The sequence below is a fragment of the Pan troglodytes genome, chromosome 1, assembly GCF_028858775.2.
Source record: "Pan troglodytes isolate AG18354 chromosome 1, NHGRI_mPanTro3-v2.0_pri, whole genome shotgun sequence".
NCBI classification, from domain to species: Eukaryota; Metazoa; Chordata; class Mammalia; order Primates; family Hominidae; genus Pan; species Pan troglodytes.
This window is the reverse complement of record NC_072398.2, coordinates 13,134,601-13,157,870: the sequence shown is the minus strand read 5'-3', so window position 1 is coordinate 13,157,870 and position 23,270 is coordinate 13,134,601. Positions and strand designations below refer to the sequence as shown.

The 23,270-nt window shown below is 45.5% G+C and overlaps 1 protein-coding gene across 1 annotated transcript in view; it reads right to left on the bottom strand.

The window, feature by feature from the left end:
* The window catches only part of NID1 (nidogen 1), an 88,859-nt gene that overhangs the window by 33,988 nt on the left and 31,601 nt on the right, over positions 1–23,270 (bottom strand). Inside the window, exons 6-12 of the mRNA XM_001156001.7 lie at positions 22,723–22,974; positions 19,854–20,054; positions 16,202–16,447; positions 14,378–14,521; positions 7,458–7,583; positions 3,722–3,871; positions 2,230–2,352 (exon numbers count right to left, since the gene is read on the bottom strand). Of these exons, the coding sequence (XP_001156001.1) occupies positions 2,230–2,352; positions 3,722–3,871; positions 7,458–7,583; positions 14,378–14,521; positions 16,202–16,447; positions 19,854–20,054; positions 22,723–22,974 (1,242 nt within the window). The remainder of the gene's footprint in view (positions 1–2,229; positions 2,353–3,721; positions 3,872–7,457; positions 7,584–14,377; positions 14,522–16,201; positions 16,448–19,853; positions 20,055–22,722; positions 22,975–23,270) is intronic.

Below are 23,270 nucleotides of genomic sequence, written 5' to 3'. Positions count from 1 at the left end.
CATTGTATGGATTATACCAACAGTCATCTGTTTGTTCCTCTTGTTTGCAGTCATTTATATTTTTTTCTATTACAAACAAAACTCAATGAACATTCTTACACGTTTCTAGTGAACACTCTCTCCAGTATATAACCAAATGTTAAACTTCTTAAGGGAATGAGATCCAATATCTAAACAATCCTGGCAAGCAGCCCTTATTGGTTTTAACTTTGTCCCATCTTTAGATTCCAGCCTACACGCCTGGATCTGTTTCTGTTTAGTCAACAGAGTTTTCAAGAGGGGACAAAAAGTCAGGTTAAAAAAACAGAAAAACAAAATTGGAAACATCTGCTTCTCTTTAAACTGGAGATGTGAAGCAAGCCTGAGGAAATAATGAATATTAGTCATTGTTAATAGTAGCTGGAATGCGTTGACTCAAATGATCATAAACTCTTCTCTATGTAACCTGCCCATTAAAATCTATGAGTAGTGGTATTTGTTCCCATAATTTCAGGAACAAAAGGTTGCCTTGCCTGGGTTTATCGAAGCCAGGAGTCAGCAACTTTTTCTGTCAAGAGCCCACGTAGTAGGCTATTTATACTTTTTTTTTTTTTTTTTTGAGACAGAATCTCACTCTGTCACCCAGGCTGGGGTGTAGTGTGATCTTGGCTCACTGCAGCCTTGATCTCCGTGGCTCAATCTTCCAACCTCAGCCCCCCGAGGAGCTAGGACTACAGGTGTGCCACACCACACCCAGCTAATTTTTCTATTTTTTGTAGAAACAGGGTCTCGCTATGTTGCCCAGGCTGGTCTCTCAAACTCCTGGACTCAAGTAATCTGTCCACCTCGATCTCCCAAAATGCTAGGATTACAGGCGAGAGCCATGGCACCCAGCCTATTTATGCTTTTTAGGCTGTGCAGAGCTTACAGTCTCTGTCACAACTACTGAACTCGGCCTTTGTAACACGAAAGCAGCCATAGACTATACATAAGCATGGCTGTGTTCCAATAAAACTTTATTTACAAAAACAGACAGCCAGATTTGGCCCATGGGCCATAGTTTGCTAAGCCCCATTTTAAGCAGAAGAAAATAATTTAGACTAACGATATATGCTACTATACATCAAAATTTAAATCTTAATCTGATATTTTCTCTTTTTTGATAGACAACTACTCTAAAAACTAGTCTTAGTGAGAGTGAAGATAAACAAATATTTTCAAATGCTGTTGTAGGAATGGAGCTGATGCATTCATTTATTTCTTCAACAGCTATAAATAGCTGTGAGCCCCACCATATACCAAACACTCCACTGGGTACTGGAAACATACAAAAAAAAAAGTATACCTGCACCACCCTCAATGAGCTCACAGGTCCTCAATGAGCTCACAGGTCCTCAATGTGCTCACAGGCTAGTGAAGGGGATGGTTATTTAAAGTTTTTAACTGCTTAAAAAGCGATGAGATGAAAATGTTTACTTATCTCTAATTGAAAACATTTATAGTGGCATGAATATATCTGACCAACAACAGCAGCAGTAATTAAAAATAAATAACACAACTGGTTAACTCCAGTCTAAGGTGTCAAATATATTCTTTTTTTTTCTTTTTTTTTTTTTTTGAGGCAGTCCCACTCTGTCACCCAGGATGGACTACAGTGGCTCAATTGCAGCTCACTGCAACCTCTGCCTCCCAGGTTCAAGCGATTCTAATGCCTCAGCCTCCGTAGTAGCTGGGATTACAGGCACAAGCCACTACGCCTGACTAATTTTTGTATTTTTAGTAGAGAGGGGGTTTTGCCATGTTGGCCAGGCTGATCTCGAACTCCTGACCTCAAGGGATCCGCCCACCTCGGCCTCCTAAAGTATTGGGATTATAGGCAATGTTCCCACCTGATGTTCTACCATTTCAAAGAATGCTCTACATTGCAGTCCATGCTCTGATCTCCCACCTCAACAACCCTTAGAACTCTCCATGGAGCCTCCTACTTTCCCGCCTCACCTTCTCTCCCAGGGCCATGTGCTCTGGATTCATGGACAGGGCAGGCAATGGGCCATGTGCTCTGGATTCATGGACAGGGCAACGGGCCATGTGCTCTGGATTCATGGACAGGGCAACGGGCCATGTGCTCTGGATTCATGGACAGGGCAACGGGCCATGTGCTCTGGATTCATGGACAGGGCAATGGGCCATGTGCTCTGGATTCATGGACAGGGCAATGGGCTACCGACTCCAGATGTCTCACCACCTTACCTCCGGGCACGCAACGGAAGCCGTCTCCCTGATAACCAGGTTTGCACTGGCACGTGAAAGAGCCTGGAGTGTTGTAGCAGAAGGCGTCAGGGTGACATCGGCTTGGCTGGCATTCATCCACATCTGTAAAACAGCCACCAGGCCCAGGGACAATGAGATTTCTTCTGGAATTCGTAGTTTACCCAATAATTTAAGCCACTTACTCAAATCTATGGGAACCTGCTTCTGATCTGGGAACAGTAATCCAAAACTCACTAAACATTAACTATCAAGTCACTAACTCCCCAATTTCTATCTGTCGTACTTGCAAATGTGTTTCACTTTGGCAGTAATGTTTTCATGAAAAATGTTTTTGGCCAGGCACCGTGGCTCACGCCTGTAATCCTAGCACCTTGGGAGGCCGAGGCAGGCAGATCACCTGAGGTCAGGAGTTCGAGACCAGCCTGGCCAACACGGTGAAACCCTGTTTCTACTAAAAATATAAAAAATTAGCTGGGCATGGTGACACGTGCCTGTAATCCCAGCTATTCTGGAGGCTGAGGCAGGAGAATTGCTTGAACCCAGGAGGTGGAGGTTGCAGTGAGCCAAGATCGTGCCATTGCACTCCAGCTTGGGCAACAAGAGCTAAATGCCATCTCAAAAAAAAAAAAAGAAAGAAAGAAAGAAAGAAAAGAATGTTTTCATCAACCTTACAACAGGGGAAAAGATAGGATCTATTTGTATTATAAAATTCTCCCTCCTGTCATAAATGAGAGCTTCAAAACTGTCTGAGTGTTTACTGACAGATTATTAACTGCTAGGCAGAAAACCCTCAGTGAAAAGAAAATATTCACATGTTCAGTAATAAAGAGAAAGTATCTCAGAAATTCTATCTTAGTTGGGACTTTTTAGAAATACTCTATGGTATAATATTAAGTAATTGTGCAAACCAAGAGACTCAGGGTACTCTATTGATGGGCTATCTTACCTAAAATTACCTGTAAGAGAACAATGGCAGCCAAGAAGCTCAAGTCTGAAGGATTCTATTGAGTCATTTATACTTTGACTCCGCAGTCATTTATTCAATCAGAGAACTTTGCTTTTTTGAAGGAGAAGGTTAGAACAAGCCAGTTGAATGGCTATATATTAATACATCTTATTAAATAAAAGGATAGACTTTAAGCTCCATGCATGTCCTCCATGTAAAAGGACAGTTTCTCTCTTTGTGAAAGACAGAAAATATCCCCGGTTCCTAGCAGAGAGCAGGTGTCTAATTGTCACCTGAATGAACTAGTCACCTAGAACAAAACAGTCACCAATGAGAACAGCCCCCAAAAGAAAATGCATAGTTCAAACTACTAGAGAGATATAAAAAGCAACGCATTTACTCAGTGGAGATGACAGAAGAATTCTTTCTTCTATTTGGGAGTGAGTTGGTGATTGGCACATGACAGGTACCACCTAGGAAACTTTCTCAGGTTACACACAGGGGAAGATCAGAGCAACCACACACCTTGGCAGGCTTGGCCATCCCCAGAAAAGCCTGGCAAACAGGAACAGGTGTAGGAGGAGCCTCCTGTGTAGATACACCGGGCCCGCTGGGGTATGTCGCAGTTATGAAGGCCAGTTTCACAGTAGTTGATGGGGCGCTGGTCCACGACAGCTTCAGAACAAAAGGTTGATGCACAGTCTTAGGAAGAAAGTCCCCTGAGCAGGCCACATGCCCCTCCCAGCTCTATAAAGAGGGACCATGCCTGGACCCTAGACCTCTAGGCATGTCCACAGCTTCACCCGCACCCCACTCCTCACTGGGCTGGTACTACTGCCTTCACCGTTTCCTCCCACCTGGGTTCTGCCTCTGATGGGTCTTGGCTGACTGACACCGTGGTTTGTCATTCCACCTGGCTTGACCTCAGTTTCACTCTGGGGGTCTGTCTCAGGCCACTCTCCAAACTAGATCCCCATCACAGGTCCCCAGGACCCAACTTTCCCTTCATCTGGACATGGGGGTGGGACATCTGCAGATGCCACACTTCTGATGGCAACTCTGTCGAGACTGCTTGGAGGAAAGGAGCTGAGACTTCCACGTGGTGTCTTCAGCCTTGGCCCACCCTGTACAGGTGGAACATTCACTACAAATGCCCAAGTCAGTCACCCACTTGCCACCAAGGAAGGACAAATAAATGTTTCTAAGGCAGGGAGATAGCTATGGTTGGAAGACTGTGAGCCTTTGGAGTAGGCAGCCTTGGTATATACCAGGTACCATGGGTCAACCACATGGCCTTAGATAAATTGCCTTATGTTCTTCCCCCCACCCCCCCAACTCTCTCTCTCTCTTTCTCTGTCTGCACTTAAGGTAGGACAAACTGAAATCAATCTTAGGAAGACTCATGGAGGAAAAACATGAGTCCTCCTTCATCTGGGATAATCCAACTACCCAAAGCCTGCTGGGAGGGAATGATTTGTGTTCTGACATTGTGAGGATGGGACTCTGTCCTGGCTCTGAGTTCTTTTAGAAAATCAGAAGCAAAATGCAATGGTGCCTTAGGAACCCCAGAGTAACTGAACCAGCTGAAAATCACCCTGTAGACCTCAACCTTTGCCTTCCATCTTGAGGCAACAGCACAAGATGGGGCATTATCAGCTAGCCTCTGTGACACTCACCTACTCCTCAGCCCTCCTTCCATGAGTTCTATCATCAGGACCCTTAAGAGAATCACAGTCCCATCTACTGGCCTCTCTGTGCTTGGCATACTGGAAGTTAACTGCTACAGCTTTTTGCCTAAGCCTGGGCCCTGTTCTTCCCTCAAGAGAAGAGCTGATGCATGCCATCATGCCCTGCACCAAGATGCCCAGGGGAGGTGAAGTAGGACCTCAAGTTCACCACACTCCATATGCCAGCCCAGTGTCACAGGGCTATGTCCATTCAGAGGGGTATCTACATCTTCACATCAAGCTGACTTATGGGCAAGCTGAGGCCCACCTTTCCTTCACAAAAACATGTTTTGCACATTTCAATTAACTGCAAAAGTTGGTTCCCAGTGGAAAAGAGAGTTATGAGTTTACAGAAAATGCCAAAGATGGAAGTCCACAAACATCCCTTCCCCGATAATGGATACCAATCCTCATGAAAAGAGAATTCCTCCTGGTCAGCCCACATGCCCTTCCTGAGCCCCCAGCCCCTCACAGTTGGCAGAGCACACCTTGCCCCATTTATTTCTTCATCTTGCCCCGTTCTGACCTGCAGGGTAACCTTCCCAGTGCAGGCTTCCGACCTAGAACACTGTTTCAACAAGGAATTCCAAGAGAGATGGAATGACCACTCAATTACTCAGTGACAAGCCAGAGTTATTTCTTTGAATGCGTGTAGGCAGACTTGGTTCTACAGTGAGCCTTCTCTCTGCACAGTGAGTCTCAAAGGAGCCAATTAAAAGGGGTGAAGATGTTCTCCCTCAAATATGTAGGCCGGGAATGGTGGCTTACACCTGTAATCCCAGCATTTTGGGAGGCCAAGGCAGGCAAATCATCTGAGGCCAGGAGTTCAAGACCAGCCTGGCCAACATGGTGAAACCCCATCTCTACTAAAAATACAAAACTTGGCTGGGAGTGGTGGTGCATGCCTGTAATTCCAGCTACTCAGGAGACTGAGGCAGGAGAATCTCTTGAACCCAGGAGGCAGAGGTTGCAGTGAGCCAAGATCGTGCCATTGCACTCCAGCCTGGGTGACAATAGCAAAACCCTGTCTCAAAAAAAAAAAAAAAAAAAAAAAGGGAGGCTAGAGGTCAGGGGAGAGGACAAGAGCCTGCCTGCAGCTGGTCTGTGTCCTCCTTGACAGCTCCTGAGGCACCTCCAAGAGCTCCATGGGTCACAGGAAACCAATGATCTGGTCTAATCACCTCATTTTACAGATGAGGAACTGAGCCCCAGAGAGGTTGCCTTCCTCAAAAGTAAATGTCTGAAGCAGACATTTGCCCAGCACCTGTCTTGCACCCCACCCTGCCCCTTCAGTGAGTGTGGACATCAGGAATGACTGGATCCTGGAAACCCAGGTCACCATGCTCCACACAGGTGTCCCAGGATGGATCTCAGTTACTGTGCACATCAGCACCCAAGGGATAAAGTATCCACTGCCCAAGCTTAAGCCGAAGTGTAATGTAAATGGTATGGCCATTAAAATTAAACGTTTGCATCTGCTTAGCCTCAAAAAGCAGAGAAAGAAATCAGGTCAAATACACAGAAACTGATGTTCTCTACTGAGGAAAAAAAAAAAGAAGTAACTTTAGCAGAGTGAAAATCTCAACTGTGCAGAGGGGACTGGCCTCCCTGAGCTCACAGATGTTTGGGTCACACTCAAAATATGAGAACTGCCTGTTCCCTCCCACCCTCAAGACACCACCTCACCCCAGGACCTTGGCAGGCTTACCCAAGCTTTGAGACAGAGCAAAAAGAAAACATTCTAGGGTTTAGTGAACAGTGAGGAAGAGGCAAGAAGATGGTTTGCTGACATGTACAAGAGGAATCTGTTTTAAATTGGGAAGACATGTTGAGTTCAGATGCGCATTTGACATGGCACCCTCCAGACCTGGGAACAAGAATCTTGAACGACCAGGTCAAAGTGCAGCAGGAGGAAAAAGAGGAAGAATTTAAACAACCTGGCTGTTTGTGGCTGGCCCATCCTCATCATCACCTAAATCATCATTCAGCAAGAGCATAATTAACCTAATTAATAGCCGCAACTTACTTCAATAAGGCTAAGAAATTATGCTGCTGCTCGTGGTTGGTAAAATTAAAATCCATAAATAGAATGACCCCAGTTGGAATTTTAGGTGTAACTAAAGTAGAATTCAATCTAAGATAGGTAATGATCCAAAAGTACCTATAAGGTGCTCCCTCAATATGAACCCCAAGGCTACTAATTACTGGAAGAAACATGTCTAATAGCTTTATAGTTATTAAAAGCATAATGAAAATGATTAAAAGAAGTTTATAAGAGGCAAATGTAATGCAAAAGCTGGCAACAGGTGAGGCAATGGTATTACTAGTGTAGGCAATAATGTTGCTTACTCATTATACTTGTGACTCTCCAGATAGTTGGAGGGCAGAGGCTAAGTCTGATTCATCTTTATAAATTGCTCTTCCCCGCACCTTCCAACTTGACCAGACTCATTTTACCTGGGACCAGAACTTTTGCATAAGAGCTAATGCACACCATGTGAATACTGTTTTGAAAAGTTACCTGGAGAACTTACCCACACACGTTCCCTCATCTGAAAACTGGTAGCCCTCCACACACTCGCAGCGGAAGGTTCCTGGGTGATTATTGCAGATTGTGTGGCTCCCGCACACCGAAGGTTGTTCTGAACATTCATCAATATCTGCAGCAAAATTTTTTTTTTAATGCAGGCTTTTTTTTAAAGCTCTTCAAACATTACTGACTATGATAAAATAGCATTGTCACCTAAGAATAGATCAATTTTAAAACAAACTTTTCTTTTTTTTTTCCGAGATGGAGTCTTGCTCTGTCGCCCAGAGCTGGAGTGCAATGGTGCAATCTCGGTTCACTGCTACCTCTGCCTCCAGGGTTCAAGTGATTCTCCTGCCTCAGCCTCCCCAGTAGCTGGGATTACAGGTGTGCGCCACCACGCCTGGCCAATTTTTGTATTTTTAGTAGAGACGAGGTTTCAGCATGTTGGCCAGGCTGGTCTCAAACTCCTGACCTCGTGATCCACCCGCCTTGGCCTCCCAAAGTGCTGGGATTACAGGCGTGAGCCACCGCCCCTAGCCTAAAATAAATTTTCTATGTATCAAAAGTAGTGTTAAATACAATTTTTGTCTGTGCATAACTGGAGAGAGTGATCCCCATGCCTTTCTCCTAAGGAAACGTGTGCTTCCCCCACCTCTCCTGGAGTTAATTTCTGAGCCTGGGGCCCCTGAACACGAGTCTTTCCCATTAGATTGCCAAATACATGTTACAAGGACACAGAGACACATCTCTGGACTCTGAATACTGAGAGTCTCTGAATATTAAATATACTTTCAAATCCTAAACTTGAGAGTATATTTAAATATGCTATTATTTGAAAATATTACTTTCTCTGTTACTGTTACAAAGGAAAATTGAACAATTTACAGCTTAATTGTGAATTTTTGAATATTATCTAGGGCTTAATGGACTAAAAGGGAAGTCATTCACTCATGAGACTGTAAATGAACAAAGAGAGTGATGTCCTTTTATATGACAATACTACAGCCACCATCATGGGGTAACGTGGAGCAAACAAACACAGGCTTTGGAGTTGGACATAGCTAAGTTCAAATCCTGCTTCCTTTAGCTATTAACTTGTGTGGTCTTGGGCAAGTTATCCAACTACTCAGTCTCAGTTCTCCCTTTGGTAAATAAGTATACTACTGCTCATCTTGAGGGTTCTTCTGCAGATTACAGAAAATGGATGGAGGCCAGAGAAGCACCCAACAATGTTCCAGACACCCAGCTATGATTATACTGACTAGAGATTCATCCAACACCCCAGCCATGGTGATGAATTCGGCTAACTCTGGGAACACGCCCCTCAGATGGCCGCCAGGCTTTGGGGGCCAGGCTGTGGCTACCACTTGTGTAAGGCTGGTGGGCCCAGGCAAGAAACTGAGCTAACCTGTCATTCCCCCTGGTTATGTGGCCACTGATGGGTTGCAATGAACAGTTACACAAGGTCCTTCCCACGTCAACCTCATACTCAGAGTGTAGACAGCTACTTCTGGCATTTCTAAAACCCTGAGATGTGCATGAGGAGGCCTCCCAAAGGGCTGGGATTACAGGCGTGAGCCACAGCCCCTAGCCTAAAACAAATTTAGACATGTTTCAGACCTAAAACAAATAAGACATGTTTCTCATAATGGCCGAGACCACACAGCTCTTCTCCCCCTGATAAATCTCTTCCCCAGTGCTTTCATATGAATCTCTGACATGTGGGAGTCAAAGCCTCCTATGTCCACCTTCAATGTCCAGTCTAGCCAGGCCTTTATTGGTGAGACAAATGTCCTACTGGCCTATTGGTCAACATTGCACAAGACAAGCATTCTTGATCACATCAGCCTCATAGTTTGTCCTGTACCCAGGCAAATACCCAAACCAAATGCTCTTCAACTTTTAGAGATTATACTGATATGTGTGTGTTCTGTGACGTGTTTAAGACACAAGGTCTCAGGACTGAACCAGGCACTGCCAGAAGGTTCTGGAACAAAGCCCCTCCCAAAGCAGGCTGTTATGCAAGCTGGAGCTGGGGAGGCTGTGGGGGAGGAGTGCACCCAGCACGTTTGGACTTCACAGCTCCATCCATCAGCTGCCGCTGCAACATGGGAGAAAAAAGGGGCTTCCTGTGTCCACTGCCTCTGTGCTGCAACCCTCAGAGGACACTCCCAGCACAGATGTCTGGAAACATTGTACATATTGCAGGGCTCAGTGACTTAGACTGCATTGCCAAAGCACGAGAGCACAGAGCAGCAGTTTTCAATCAAGAAGACAGAGCAAAATCACAGGGGATCTTCTTCAAGCTCTGTTCCTCCCTGGGAACATTTACGCAAGGGGAAGCTGTGTTTTGGGAAAGCTTCTATGTGACCAGGCTCTTCTCTCTCGCCCTACCTGAAAAGCTATTGACAAATAGGACCTCAGGGCTGCTGGGATGATGGAGGGAATGGTTCCCTAGCACAACCTCCACCTCCATGCCGGCTTACACATACACACCAGACTAGACAACACCCTTTCTTAAGGGACAAGACCCTAGCAATTTCTGAGCTAATAGTCCACGGTCTTTGCAGTTTGGAAATTCTTCCTAATGTATAATTTAAATCTTCTCTTCTAGGACCAGGCATGGTGGCTCAGGCCTGTAACCCCAGCACTCTGGGAGGCTGAGGCAGGCAGATCACCTGAGGTTAGGAGTTCGAGACCAGCCTGACCAACATGGTGAAACCCCATCTCTACTAAAAATACAAAAATTAGCCAGGCAGCATGTGCCTGTAATCCTGGCAATCCGGGAGGCTGAGGCAGGAGAATTGCTTGAACCCAGGGGGTGGAGGTTGCAGTGAGCCGAAATTGCGCCATTGTACTCCTGCCTGGGCGACAGAGCAAGACTCTGTCTTAAAACAAACAAACAAACAAACAAACAAAAAACTTATTTTCTATAAATTGAAGCCAGGTCCTTAACCCTTTCTTCAGTGGTATTGAAAACTGGCAATAACTGTCTCTCATAACATACCACAGTATCTGCTAGAAAATGATTATTCTTATTATTTAACATCTGGTCAACCTCTTCTCTGGAAAGAGATTTCCTTTAACAGGATCACTTTCTAACTCAATAGGAAAATCCTGGATCATCCTTGTCATTGCTGCCTCCTTTTTGACTTTTTTCAGAGTGGCTACTTTTCACATATTTTCAACAACTCTAAGTTTCTCCAATTTTTCCCTTTTATAAAGGCCAGGCTCTTAGAGGAGAAGAGTCTCATTACCAATTTGCTAAATGCCTTCCACATACTCGACAATTACTCAATGAGAGATGAGCCAAAACTATCTCTACGGGCTCTAAATTGAGAAACAGCGGGAGCCATCCTGCCATGGACCAGAGGGAATCACAGAGCTCTGTGAAATCGTCTCCAAATTACTGTGGAGAGTCACTGTGCGATGTCTCACCAAAACCACCCTTGTTTGGGGTGTCATATACCATCATATCAGCACTGCACACACTGAATCACAAAGGCTCATCCTCATTCTCCTCTAACACACTTCCCAAGTCCAAATAACACATGAAGTGATCTGCTTAATGCAATTTCCTATTTTAAGCCTCACGTCTCGATGCATTAACACTTCAAGGCATGTGCTAGTGACCCAGAACAATAAGTGTCCTGACTGGGAATACACTCGCATTCCACGGAGGTAATAAGTCAGAACAACCACTCACCACAGGACAAAAGCAAGTCTACACGCGACCACCTGTCTTTCTGGACAAGGATATCGGAGGATTTTCTAGGATGGTGCAGATTACATAAAGGATGGCTGGTTGTGCCTTCTGAAGTGAAGCACTCCCACTGTGGCAAGCTCAGGCACCAAGGGCAGAATTAGCCACGAGGTCACAGTTCAACAGCAGCAGACTGGTTACTTCCACACCTTATTACTATCCAGGAGGCTTACGAAGTTGAAGCAGAGCTGTGTAATGAGGAGGCGTGGATCGGTGAAGGAGCCCCATCCCCGCACGCCAGCCGTCTCACAGCCTGGGAGGGCTCCCGTTCACACACACACACACAGTATCATGCTGCTTTGAACTGGCCAGAGCCAATTCAGCCATTCAAGGCTGTCAGGCTCTCTGCAGGAAATACTGGGAAACTGATGATTACAGGTGAGTAGGCACTATGTCCCCTCCCTAGCGATACATTACCAGGAAGGTGAGTCTCAGACTGAATTCTACCACATATACAAAGCTATCAGCAAGCTGGCCAAACAAACAGCCTGCACTATGCACACAAGTTCCTGCCCTCCAGTATTTCAGACACCCTGACAGGCACCTTGCATGAAAGGTTCACTATGAAGCCAACACCGTGAGGCCCTGACAGCAGGATCTTCTAACCTTCATGTTACATCAGCACACCAAATCTGCCATTAGCTGCGGCTGCTGGATTCCAGACCTCAGGCATGATTCCCGAATTCTGAGACTGCTGGGCTTGCCAGATTCTTATATCTCCGTCAAGCAGGGGTAGAGGGAGCTGTTCATTTTCCTGGCCAACCATATGTGAACACACTATTCATCCCACCAGGGAAGCTTACTTCTAGCATTCCTTATGCTCATTAGTGAGCCCTCTCACTAATTGCAGACTTAAATAGCACTGCTCGAAGCACTTGGCATTCTTGCCCTTAGTAGTGGACTGACTTCCCCTTGGCAGTAGATTACAATTTAGTAACAAACAAATATCAAGCTGCCTACATGAAAGTATTTGAACTTAAGTTATAAATAATAAAATAACTGCAACTAGAAGATGGAGTAATACGATGCTTGAGTCAGAGACTTGTGTTCAAATACTATATTTGTCACAGCTCACTTTAATGAGCCTCAGTTTTCTCGTCTACAAGAAAAGAGCGTTGCGAGGCCAAGGCAAGTGGATTGCTTGAGCCCAGGAGTTTGAGACCAGCCTGGGCAACATGGAAAAACCCCATCTCTACAAAAAATACAAAATTAGCCAGGCATGGTGGCACACCTGTAGTCCCAGCTATTCAGGAGGCTGAGGTGGGAGGATCACCTGAGCCCAGGAGGTTGAGGCTGGAGTGAGCCAAGATTGTGCCACTGCACTTCAGCCTGGGCAACAGAGTGAGACCCTGTCTCAAAAACAATAAAAATAAAATAAAATAAATAAATAAATAGGAGAATGAAACTCACACCCATTAGGATGGCCCCTATTTTTTTTTTTTTTGGGAGACGGAGTCTCACTCTGTCACCCAGGCTGGAGTGGAGTGGTGTGATCTCGGCTCACTGAAATCTCTACCTCCCAGGCTCAAGCAATTCTCCTGCCTCTCCTACTCCCAAGTAGCTGGGACTACAGACACCTGCCACCACGCTTGGCTAATTTTTGCATTTTAGTAGAGACGGGGTTTCACCATGTTGGCCAGGCTGGTCTCAAACTCCTGACCTCATGATCCATCCACCTCGGCCTCCCAAAGCGCTGGGATTACAGGTGTGAGCCACCGTGCCTGGCCTCCTATTTTAAAAAACACAGAAAACAAGTGTTTTCAAGGAGATGGAGAAACTGAAATGCTTGTGCACTGTAGGTGGGAACGTAAAATGTGGCAGCCCCTGTGGAAAACATTGTGGTGGTTCCTCAAAAAATTAAAGCTGGAAAGGCCAGGCGTGGCGGCTCACGCCTGTAATCCCAGCACTTTGGGAGGCCGAGGCAGGTGGATCACTTGAGGTCAGGAGTTCCAGACCAGCCTGGCCAACATGGTGAAAGCCCTCTTTACTAAAAATACAAAAATTAGCCTGGCATGGTGGCAAGCACCTGTAGTCCCAGCTACTAGGAGACAAGTAGGTGAATCACTTGAGCCCAGGAGGCAGAGGCTGCAGTGAGCAAAGATCACGCCACTGCACTCCAGCCTGAGCGACACAGCAAGACACCATCTCAAAAAAAAAAAAAAAAAATTAAAGATAGAATTACCATATGATTCAGCAATCCCACTTTTGAATATATACCCAAAAGAATGGAAAGCAGGAACTTCAACAGATATTTGCACACCCACGTTCATAACAGCATTATTTGCAATAGCCGGAAGGTGGAAGCAACCCATGCATCCACTGATGGATGGATAAAGAAAATGTGATATGTACATGCAATGGAATATTATCTAACCTTAAAAAGGAAAAAAAATTCTGACACATGTGACAACATAGGTGACGCTTGAGGACACTGTGCTATGTGAAATAAGCCAATCACAGAAGAACAAATACGATTCCACATATGCAATCGTTAGAATAATCAAATGCATACAGACAGGAAGTGGAATGGTGATTGCCAAAGACTGAAGGAAGGGGGAAATGTGAGTTGTTGTTTAATGGGTACAGAGTACGTTTTGCAAGATGGAGAGTTCTGGAGATGAACAGTGGTGATGGTTACACAATAAAATGAATGCATGCAATGCCACTGAACTGTACACTTAAAAAGTGTTAAAATGGTATATTTTATATTATGTATATTTTACCGCAAACAATTTTTTTTTTTAAAAAGGAACAAAAAATCCATCTCGTTAGAGTTGTTGGAGAATTAAATGAGATGATGTTGTGAAGCACTTAGTTCAAACAGTGCCTGGGTAAATTATAGCTATCGTTATATTACTGGTGTTATCATTAACAGCTCTGACTTACAACTCCCTTTAAACCTGTGCATTCTTAAGACGGAGTGGAGTGTGGCCTTAGGAATTCTACTCTGCTGCTTAATCAGACAAAAGAATGGGCCAGTACTCCCAAGTTTACCCATGGGAACAGTGAATGTGAAGCATAAATAATTCAGGCCTGGCATGTCCACCAGTATTTATCTCATCCGTGCTTCCTTGCTGCACCCAGTTCTCTGGTTTACAGAATGTGGATGCCTCCTCCTCGCCGATTTCCCAGCCCCAACAAGTCAGAATCAAAGGCTGTACCATAGCAGGTTCGCCCATCTCCTCGGAAGCCGATGGAGCACTCGCAGGTGAACTGTGTCCTGGGACCAGGGCGACAGGCCGCGTTGGTGTCACACCCATGAGTGCCGAGGTAGCAGGGATTCTGAAGAGCATCAGGGGAGCCTTCTGTGAAGACAGAGACATTGGAACCAAGTGAGTCTTCAGGAGCTCTTGCAGGTTTCCTCCTTCCACAGAAAGTCAACCACAACTGGTGAGCAAGAAGGTGATCACAGAAGAGCAGAGTGGAATGGGACACCAGCCAATTCCCGTGTTGCCCCGGGGCAGGACCAGCATGGCTCCCTCCCTGTTTTTGTAAATAAAGTTTTATTAGCAACCAGCAACGACCATTTATTTATGTATGGTCTATGGCTGCATTTGTGCTACCACAGCAGAGCTGACATGTCGTGATAGAGACTGTATAGCCAGCAAAACCTAAAATACCTACTATCTGGTCCTTCACCAAAAATGCACTGACTCCTGATGCCTGGAGCCACAGTTGCTATAGGAGGGAGAACGCCTGCCTTCTTTTTGCTTCATAAAGTTAAAGTGAGGACAAATTAATTAGCTGGAGAAATGATTTGGATATGGAGGAACAATCAAAGACAACCGAAAAAAGGGAAAGATTTTAAGGCTCAGACCAGACTCCAATTACACAGGACCCCTGAGGCTTAAAGATATGGACAAATGTGAAGTCTGACACTGGTATGTCACAAAAGCTCCCTAAACCTCAGCTCCTTCCCGACAGCCGGGAACGCCCATAGAGCAGACCACAGCGCCAGTGATGTGCAGTCACAGGGCAAGTGTTTCTTTTAGGCTCCCTCCCTAATTTTATTTAATTTCCTCAGGCACTAACCACACAATTTCTTTTTCTTTTTTTTTTTGAGACAGCCCCTCTCTGCTGCCCAGGCTGGAGTGCAGTGATGTGATCTTGGCTCACTGCAACCTCCGCCTCCCAGGTTCAAGCGATTTTCCTGCCTCAGCCGCCCCGAGTAGCTGGGATTACAGCCACACACCACCACACTCAGCTAAATTTTGTGTTTTTAGTAGAGACAGGGTTTCTCCATGTTGGCCAGGCTGGTCTCAAAGTCCTGGCCTGAGGTGATCTGCCCTCCTTGGCCTCCCAAAGTACTGGGATTACAGGCATGAGCCACCAAGCTCGGCCCTACAATTTCTTTTTTTTTTTTTTTATTGAGACAGAGTCTCACTCTGTCGCCCAGGCTGGAGTGCAGTGGTGCGATCTCGGCTGACTACAACCTCTGCCTCCTGGGTTCAAGCAATTCTCCTGCCTCAGCCTCCCAAGTAGCTGGGATTTCAGGCACGTGCCACCATGTCTGGCTAATTTTTGTATTTTTAGTAGATACAGGGTTTCACCATGTTGGCCAGGCTGGTCTCAAACTCCTGACCTCAAGTGATCCACCCGCCTCAGCCTCCCAAAGTGCTGGGATTACAGGCGTAAGCCACTGGACCTGGCCTACAATTTCTTTCAAGGTTGAATATTAAAGGGTTTTAAAAGCCCTGCCAATGCCAGCAGTAGCCTTAAGAGGGTCCACTCTGTAAGGCACCTGAACAGGTTAGCATTCTGCACTTTACTCTAAATAGAATCATGAATAGGCCTTTGGTTAGAAGAACAGACAGGCAGCTTTTCCAAGAATCAAAAATAACAAGACATTCTTTTTTTCCTGCCAGAAGATACTTTAGCATAATTTTCTTCTATAGACTGAGAGTAAGAGACCAAAAACAATGTCAAAGAGTGCGGTTTTAAAAATGCATGAGCACCTGTGCCCAGCATGAGCTGTATCCCCTTACCCCTCACAGGCCCAATGGAGTTGCTGAGAGCATAGCGCAAGATCTTCTCCTCCTGGTTGTACAGGACGAACACGCTGTCCACCGAGAGCTGCTGGGTGCTGGGCAGGGCTGGCCGGGAGTCATCGTGGACGCATTCCTGGAAGGTGATGGTCTGGCGCCACTGGTAAGTGTAGATGCGTGAAGGAGATGCCCCATCTCGCTCGGGCTCAGTCACCGTGTACTCCCGGGTGGAGGAGGAAGTGATCACTGCAGAGTGGGAAGGATGGAGGGGACAAGGCAGGGAGACAGAGGGAAGATGGTTAAGGATGCAAGAAGCTGAATCAACGGCTTTCAAGGCACCAGTGGTATTCCCTGCCCATAAGGCTACCAGATGACAAACCAGACAGAACAGCTTAAATAAGACCATTTGTTTGTATTGAGACTCGTTCTATGAAATACCTGGATTCCCCATATGATCATTGGTATTATTCGTATTATGTGTATTTGTTGCTTTTCTCTCAAGTGGTTCTCTGTAAGTTTTGAAGACTCCCAGAACTAGAGATGAAGGTCAGGTGGAGAGGACACACACTTGGAAAGAGACGCCCCTGAATTCACACTCAGTACCACTCACAAGCTGTGTGGCCACTGGCTGATGACTCAACATCTTTGGTCTCAGTTTCTCACACAAAATAGGTCAAGGTGGGGATCAGACCAGGTAATGTATGTGCAATTTCTGGAATCAAGCAGACTAATAGTATTAGTAAGATAAACTACCATTTACTGAGCATTTACTCTGTCACAACGTGCTAACTGCTTTCTATAGGTTATCTCAATTATGATTCAATAAATGGTGATTTCTTTTTCTTTTCTTTTTTTTTTTTTTTTTGACACAGAGTCTCGCCTTGTCACCCAGGCTGGAGAGCAGTGGCACGACCATGGCTCACTGCAACCTCCGCCCCCTGGGTTCAAGCGATTCTCCCACCTCAGCCTCCCGAGTAGCTGGGACTACAGGCATGTGCTGTCACGCTCAGCTCATTTTTTTGTATTTTTAGTAGAGACGGGGTTTCACCATGTTGGCCAGGCTGGTCTTGAACTCCTGACCTCAAGTGATCTGCCTGCCTCGGCCTCCCAAAGTGCTGGGATTACAGGTGTGAGGCACTACGTCTGGCCAATAAATGGTGATTTCTACATACCGGTCTAGACCAAGCCATTCTGCAATACCAAAAAAATGAGATATTAAATGAGTTTCAGTAGCCAGGTTTGGAAAAATTACTAAAGCACTGTGAGCAAGCCTGAACAGAGGAGAGGAGAGACAGTCCTCCCCACTCAGAAGAGGGCCTGCTATGGCCCGTACGACAAAACCCTCAACTTCCTGTTTTTTTAAAAAAAAGCATAAAAGACTCTTTATATCTTTGTGCTCTGCTGCAGTTTGCTCCATAATAGAAGCATAAAAGCCAGAGGATAAATAAAAGATCAGTGTAAGCTGCCTCCTGTCCAGCTCCCACACGCCAGAAAGGCCATTCAGCTACAAGCCGGCCGCAACTGTGGTCCTGTTGCTCTTTCCTCCTCTTCTTCACTGTCTCCCAGCTCCCCAGGAGAACTCAACCAAGCCACAAAACTCCAGTAATTGCTTCAACCTTTCCGAACAGCAATTTAATAAGAGCCTTTAAAAAGGTGGCCAGGCACGATGGCTCATGCCTGTAATCACAGCACTTTGGGAGGCTGAAGCGGGAGGATCACTGGAGGTCAGGAGTTCGAGACCAGCCTGGGCAACATGGAGAAACCCTGTCTCTACTAAAAATACAAAAGTTAGCCATGCCTGGTGGTAGGCGCCTATAATCCCAGCTATTTCAGAGGTGGAGGCAGAAGAATCACTTGAACCTGGGAAGCAGACGTTGCAGTGAGCTGAGATCACACCACTGCACCACAGCCTTGGTGACAGAGCAAGACCCTGTCTCAAAACAACAACAACCAGAAAAAAAAACAAAACCAAAAAAAACGAAAGGATTCTTAACCTGGGGTTTAATGACCCCCATATGAGTTCATGTTCATGAATATTATTCAGTGGGTCTCTACATGAGCAAGACACCGTCTCAAAAATAAAATAAAATTAAATTAAAAAATAAAAAATTCCTATTGTTTGACTCAGCACTTCTATTTCCAGGAATTGAGTCTTAGAAAAGAATCAGAAATTTGGCCAAGAATTATGATTAAGACAATCATTTCAACTCATAATAAGAGGAGAAAATGGAAGCAACCCAAGCTTTAGAAAGTAGAAGAATGGTTTGAATTAATAGCCATCCAGTAGAATCATACAGATTCCTTAAAAAGTGTTTTCAAAGACTGCTTAATGAGACTACTAAACATTCATGATTTGACATTAACTGAAAAGGTGAAGATATCACAATGTGGTATGATTGCAATTTTATTTAAATAAAAACTATAAGCATGGGTAACATGGCAAAACCCCATCTGTACAAAAATTTAAAAATTAGCCAGGCATGGTAGTGTGCCTGTAGTCCAAGGTACTCAGGAGGCTGAGGTGGGAGGCTCACTTGAGCCCAGGAGGTTGAGGCTGCAGTGAGCCAAGACTGCGCCACTGCACTCCAGCTTGGGCGACAGAGTGAGGGCTTGTCTCAAAACAAACAACAACCAAAAAACTATACATATCACTGTGTATCCATGTTAAATTTCTCAATTTTGATAACTGTACTGTGGCCTTGTAAAAGAATGTCCTCGTTCTTAGGAAAAACAAATGAAGTGTTTAAAGAACGATCTATCATGATATATACAACTTATTCTCAAATGGTCAGTATACACATATATATATGGAGAGACAGAGAGACAGAGAGAGAATGGTAAAATAAATGTGGCAAAATGTTAACAATTGGTGAAGCTAGATAAATAGTATGTGAACATTTTTTGGGCTTTTTTCAGTTTTCACGTAAGTTTGATATTATTTAAAACCAGGCACCAAATGGAGAATAAATGTAGTTTTTAATAGTACATACAGATGTGGCCAGGTGCAGGTGCTCACACCTGTAATCCCAGCACATAGGGAGGCTGAGCCAGGCAGATCACTTGAGGTCAGGAGTTCCAGATCAGCCTGGCCTACATAATGAAAGCCCATCTCTACTAAAAATACAAAAATTAGCCAGGTGTGGTGGCATGTGCCTGTAGGCCCAGCTACTTGGGAAGCTGAGGCAGGAGGATTGCTCAAGCCCAGGAGGTGGAGGTTGTAGTGAGCTGAGATCGCACCACTGCACTCCAGCCTGGGCAGCAGGAGTGAAACCCTGTCTCAAAAAAAAAAAAAAAGTACAAATAGATGTATAATAAAATTAGTTTATCATGAAATTATATGTTGGGATATTTCATATACATGTAAATAGATAGATGCTGGAGAAAAAGCTGAAAGGAAATACACTTAAATGTCATAATAATTATGTCCAGGTTTTACAACTCTAACTCATGCGTATTGTCTTTTTTGCACAAAATTCTCTACAAGGAGTAGTGCGTCCTATGTCTATAATTGAGGGGAAGGTGACTGTAAGGCCCGGTGTATTTCCCTCTCCAGATCCCAAAGACAGCCCCAGTTCACGGCTGCCGTGGTGGGTCAAGAGCACGAGGCTAGTGGCCAGTCTGGGGCTGGCCCTGGGACACGGCTGGGGCTCACCTGAGGTGGAGTAGTGGTACAGCTCCGTGTAGGGCTCGATGTGCACGGAGGAGCCGAACGGAATCTGCGGCACGCGGCCCTCCAGCTCCGTGTCGATGGTCAGGTGCCCATGCTCATCGATGCCGCTGAACCGCTGCTTAATGACCAGATTGCCTGGGTGCCCCACGAAGGTCACCTCAGCCTGGCGAGTGAACTCACCCCCTGAAAAACAAGATGAGACTGACACTTTGCTGACTGGGGAGCGCGCCCTTCTGCCCGCCCCAGGCTCACAGTGTGGAGTGGGGTTGGTGCGAACCCTTCTGCAGGTGCTTTGGTTTGGCTGTAGAACATAGAACTGGTGACACTGAAGACAGAGCTCAGACATCCCTGTGGCCCAACTGAGCCACACGCAGAAGAGAGAAGAGGCTTCCTAGCCACAGCCCAGCATCTGTTGGGTTGGCTCAAGGGTTGTGCTGGAAATAGCGGAGGACAGGGGTTGGACTCCCAGCTGTGCTAGGCTCTGTCTGGGTGAACTTGAGTAAGCTACTTAACTCCTGTGAGCCTCCATTTCCTGATGATTAAAAAAAGGATACAATCTATGTTCTGCAAATTGTCAAGTGCTCCATAATGCCAGTTACGGTGATGAATATTGAAATAGCTACGTCCTGGTTGGATGGGTGAGTTGCTCGTGGCAAACCATTCCCAGTACCAGAAACCATCCTAGGATCACCTGCTACCATGATGGCTTAGGAACTCCTCTTGGTCTGTGCAAGGCGGCAGCCCCAGACAGGCAGGAAAAGTACTTCTCCCTTTTCCACAATGACCTGCCCCGTGACAGCAGGGGTTGACAAACTATGGCCTCAGGGCTAAATCTTGCCAGCTGCCTATTTTTCTACAACCCTTGAGCTCAGAAAGGTCTTTACATTTTTTAATGGTTAAAAAAAAATCAAAAGAACAGTATTTCATGGTATGTGAAAATTATATACAATTTAAATTTCAGTGCCCAGTCAAAAAGTTGTATTGGAACACAGCCATGCTCATTCATTTATATATTGTCTGTGGTTGCTTTTCACTCTGCAATGACAGAGTTGAGCCGTCGCAACAGAGACCATATGGCCTAAAATAATTAGGCTTAGCTTTAAATATTTACTATCTGGCCCTTTGCCGAAAAAGTTTGACAACCTCAGCTTTATAGTTAAACAAGTCCCAGGCAAGTATCTCAAAGATAACACAGGACCAGGAGAAATTCAGAAGGATCATTGGAGTAAACAGATTTGCTGCTGTCGGGAATTTGCAAAGACTTCCTCTCCCTCAGTCCAGCTGAAGTCCATGTATATTACAAAATAGCACCAATATAAATTAACTCATATTAAAAAAAACAAACTGTGAAAAGCTGTGCAGGGAAGGAGTGGGGTCTGTGAGTTTGACTGCAGCTCAATGATATTTGCAAAGAAAAGGGCATCTGGTTTGCATGAGAGCATCAATATGGTTATAACACTCAGAATATATATGCCTGTGGACTAGGAAGAAAAAACATTAGGCCAAAAAGTAGCAAATCTTTTGAGCAGGTTCAATCCTTTTCTTTTTTTCTTTTTTTCTTTTTTTTTCTTTTTTCTTTTTTTTTTTAATACAGAGTCTCGCTCTGTCGCCCACGCTGGAGTGCAGTGGCAAGATCTCGGCTCACTGCAACCTCCGCCTCCTGGGTTCACGCCATTCTCCTGCCTCCGCCTCCCGAGTAGCTGGGACTGCAGGTGCCCGCCACCACACCTGGCTAATTTTTCGTATTTTTCATAGAGACAGGGTTTCACTGTGTTATCCAGGATGATCTCAATCTCCTGACCTTGTGATCCGCGTGCCTCGGCCTCCCAAAGTGCTGGGATTACAGGCGTGAGCCACCATGCCTGGCCTCACTCCTTTTCTAATAGATAGCCTCTCCTTTCTTAAGATGGCCACACTTTATGTATTTGTATGCCATAACTTTTGGAGGGGTTACCAGCGTGCAGACTGGATGGAGACCCTGCTTCCAGCAGTGTTTCCTCTAATAAAGCCTTGGCTAAGGCTCCAGGTTGGCTCAGGCAGTGGGGGAGAAGGCAGGTCTAGGTCGTCGGAGGCAGTGGCTAGGTACCTGTGCCCCAGCACAACAAACTCCAGGTCCTGGAAGTGACCAGTGATGAAGGACACAGACTCCTCCAACCCAGCTGTTCTCGGGAATGGGTCTCCAGCATGCAAAGGTTGGGCTGGTCTTGGCAGAGCAAGGGGAAGGCCACCACAACACCAAGGAAACATCCCTCAAGCCATCTGTCCACGTGTCCAGTAAAGACTGAACCTTCCTCAATAGGGCACAGTCTCTAAAAAACTCCAAGGATATCTGGACTTCCTAAGACTTCTGAGGATTATGTTTATGCAGCTTAATTAACTAGCTAGAAATGGCAGGTTCCTTCTCTCTGAGCAAATCCTGAGGAAATATCAAAGATCAGTTTCAGGTTGGTTTGGAATTCAGAGGCAGGCTTGAGATCAGTTTCAGGTTGGTTTGGAATTCAGAGGCAGGCTTGATAGAATGAGGCAAACTGTGAAGTTGTGAGGTTCTATGAGCTGATATCACTTGTTCTGCCAGAAACGCCTAAATCTCCACCACGAAATTGCTCCTCAATCAAAACCCAATTCTAGGCAGTCTCAGTTGCTATATATTAATGATAATATTACATGTTCATTCTACCTCATCATGTTATTTCCAAGACAGAACTACAGGATGCCCTGTCTACAGACAAAAAGGAGCAACAACATGCTTCTAAGTTGTCTGCAGACTCAGAGTTCTCCTTCCATCCATCCCCAGGCCTCCCCCTAGGCACTACTGTGTGACCCACTAATTTTAATGTCGGATATAAATTACCGGTGATGCTGAACCCATTCTTGAATCCGTCCTGCTCCACTGCAAACATCCATCCAATGATGCCTCCAACTGGGGCCAGTGGAAGCAGAGAATATCCAACGGTCTCGGGAATGGTGCTGATGGCTGTGTAGGAGCGCCCGTGGTTCATTACTACGTAAGAGTGGAGGTCAGTGTTCTCAAAGACAATGGGGACCTGGCTGCTCCCCACAAAGATCCTTCCTTTCACCTTGCCATTGACTCGCTGGGGGGAACCTGAGCAAGAAAACAAAGAAAGAATATAGAGATCACTTCCAAGCCAGCCTTTCAAACACGAGTAATATGTAGGACCTGTACCTATTGGTGAAGAAAGCAAAGAAACAAGACAGCACTGGAGTCAATGGCTTTGGGTAAGCAAAAGCAGCTGTTCTTCCTGAGACTACCCACAACTGTATGCTGTGGGCCTTCAAAATTCCAATGCCCCTGCCTCTCTTCCTGTGACTGAAAATGGATAGCACGAAAGCTGTCTCCACGGACAGCCATTGAGGAACTGCAGGAGTTAAAAACAGAAT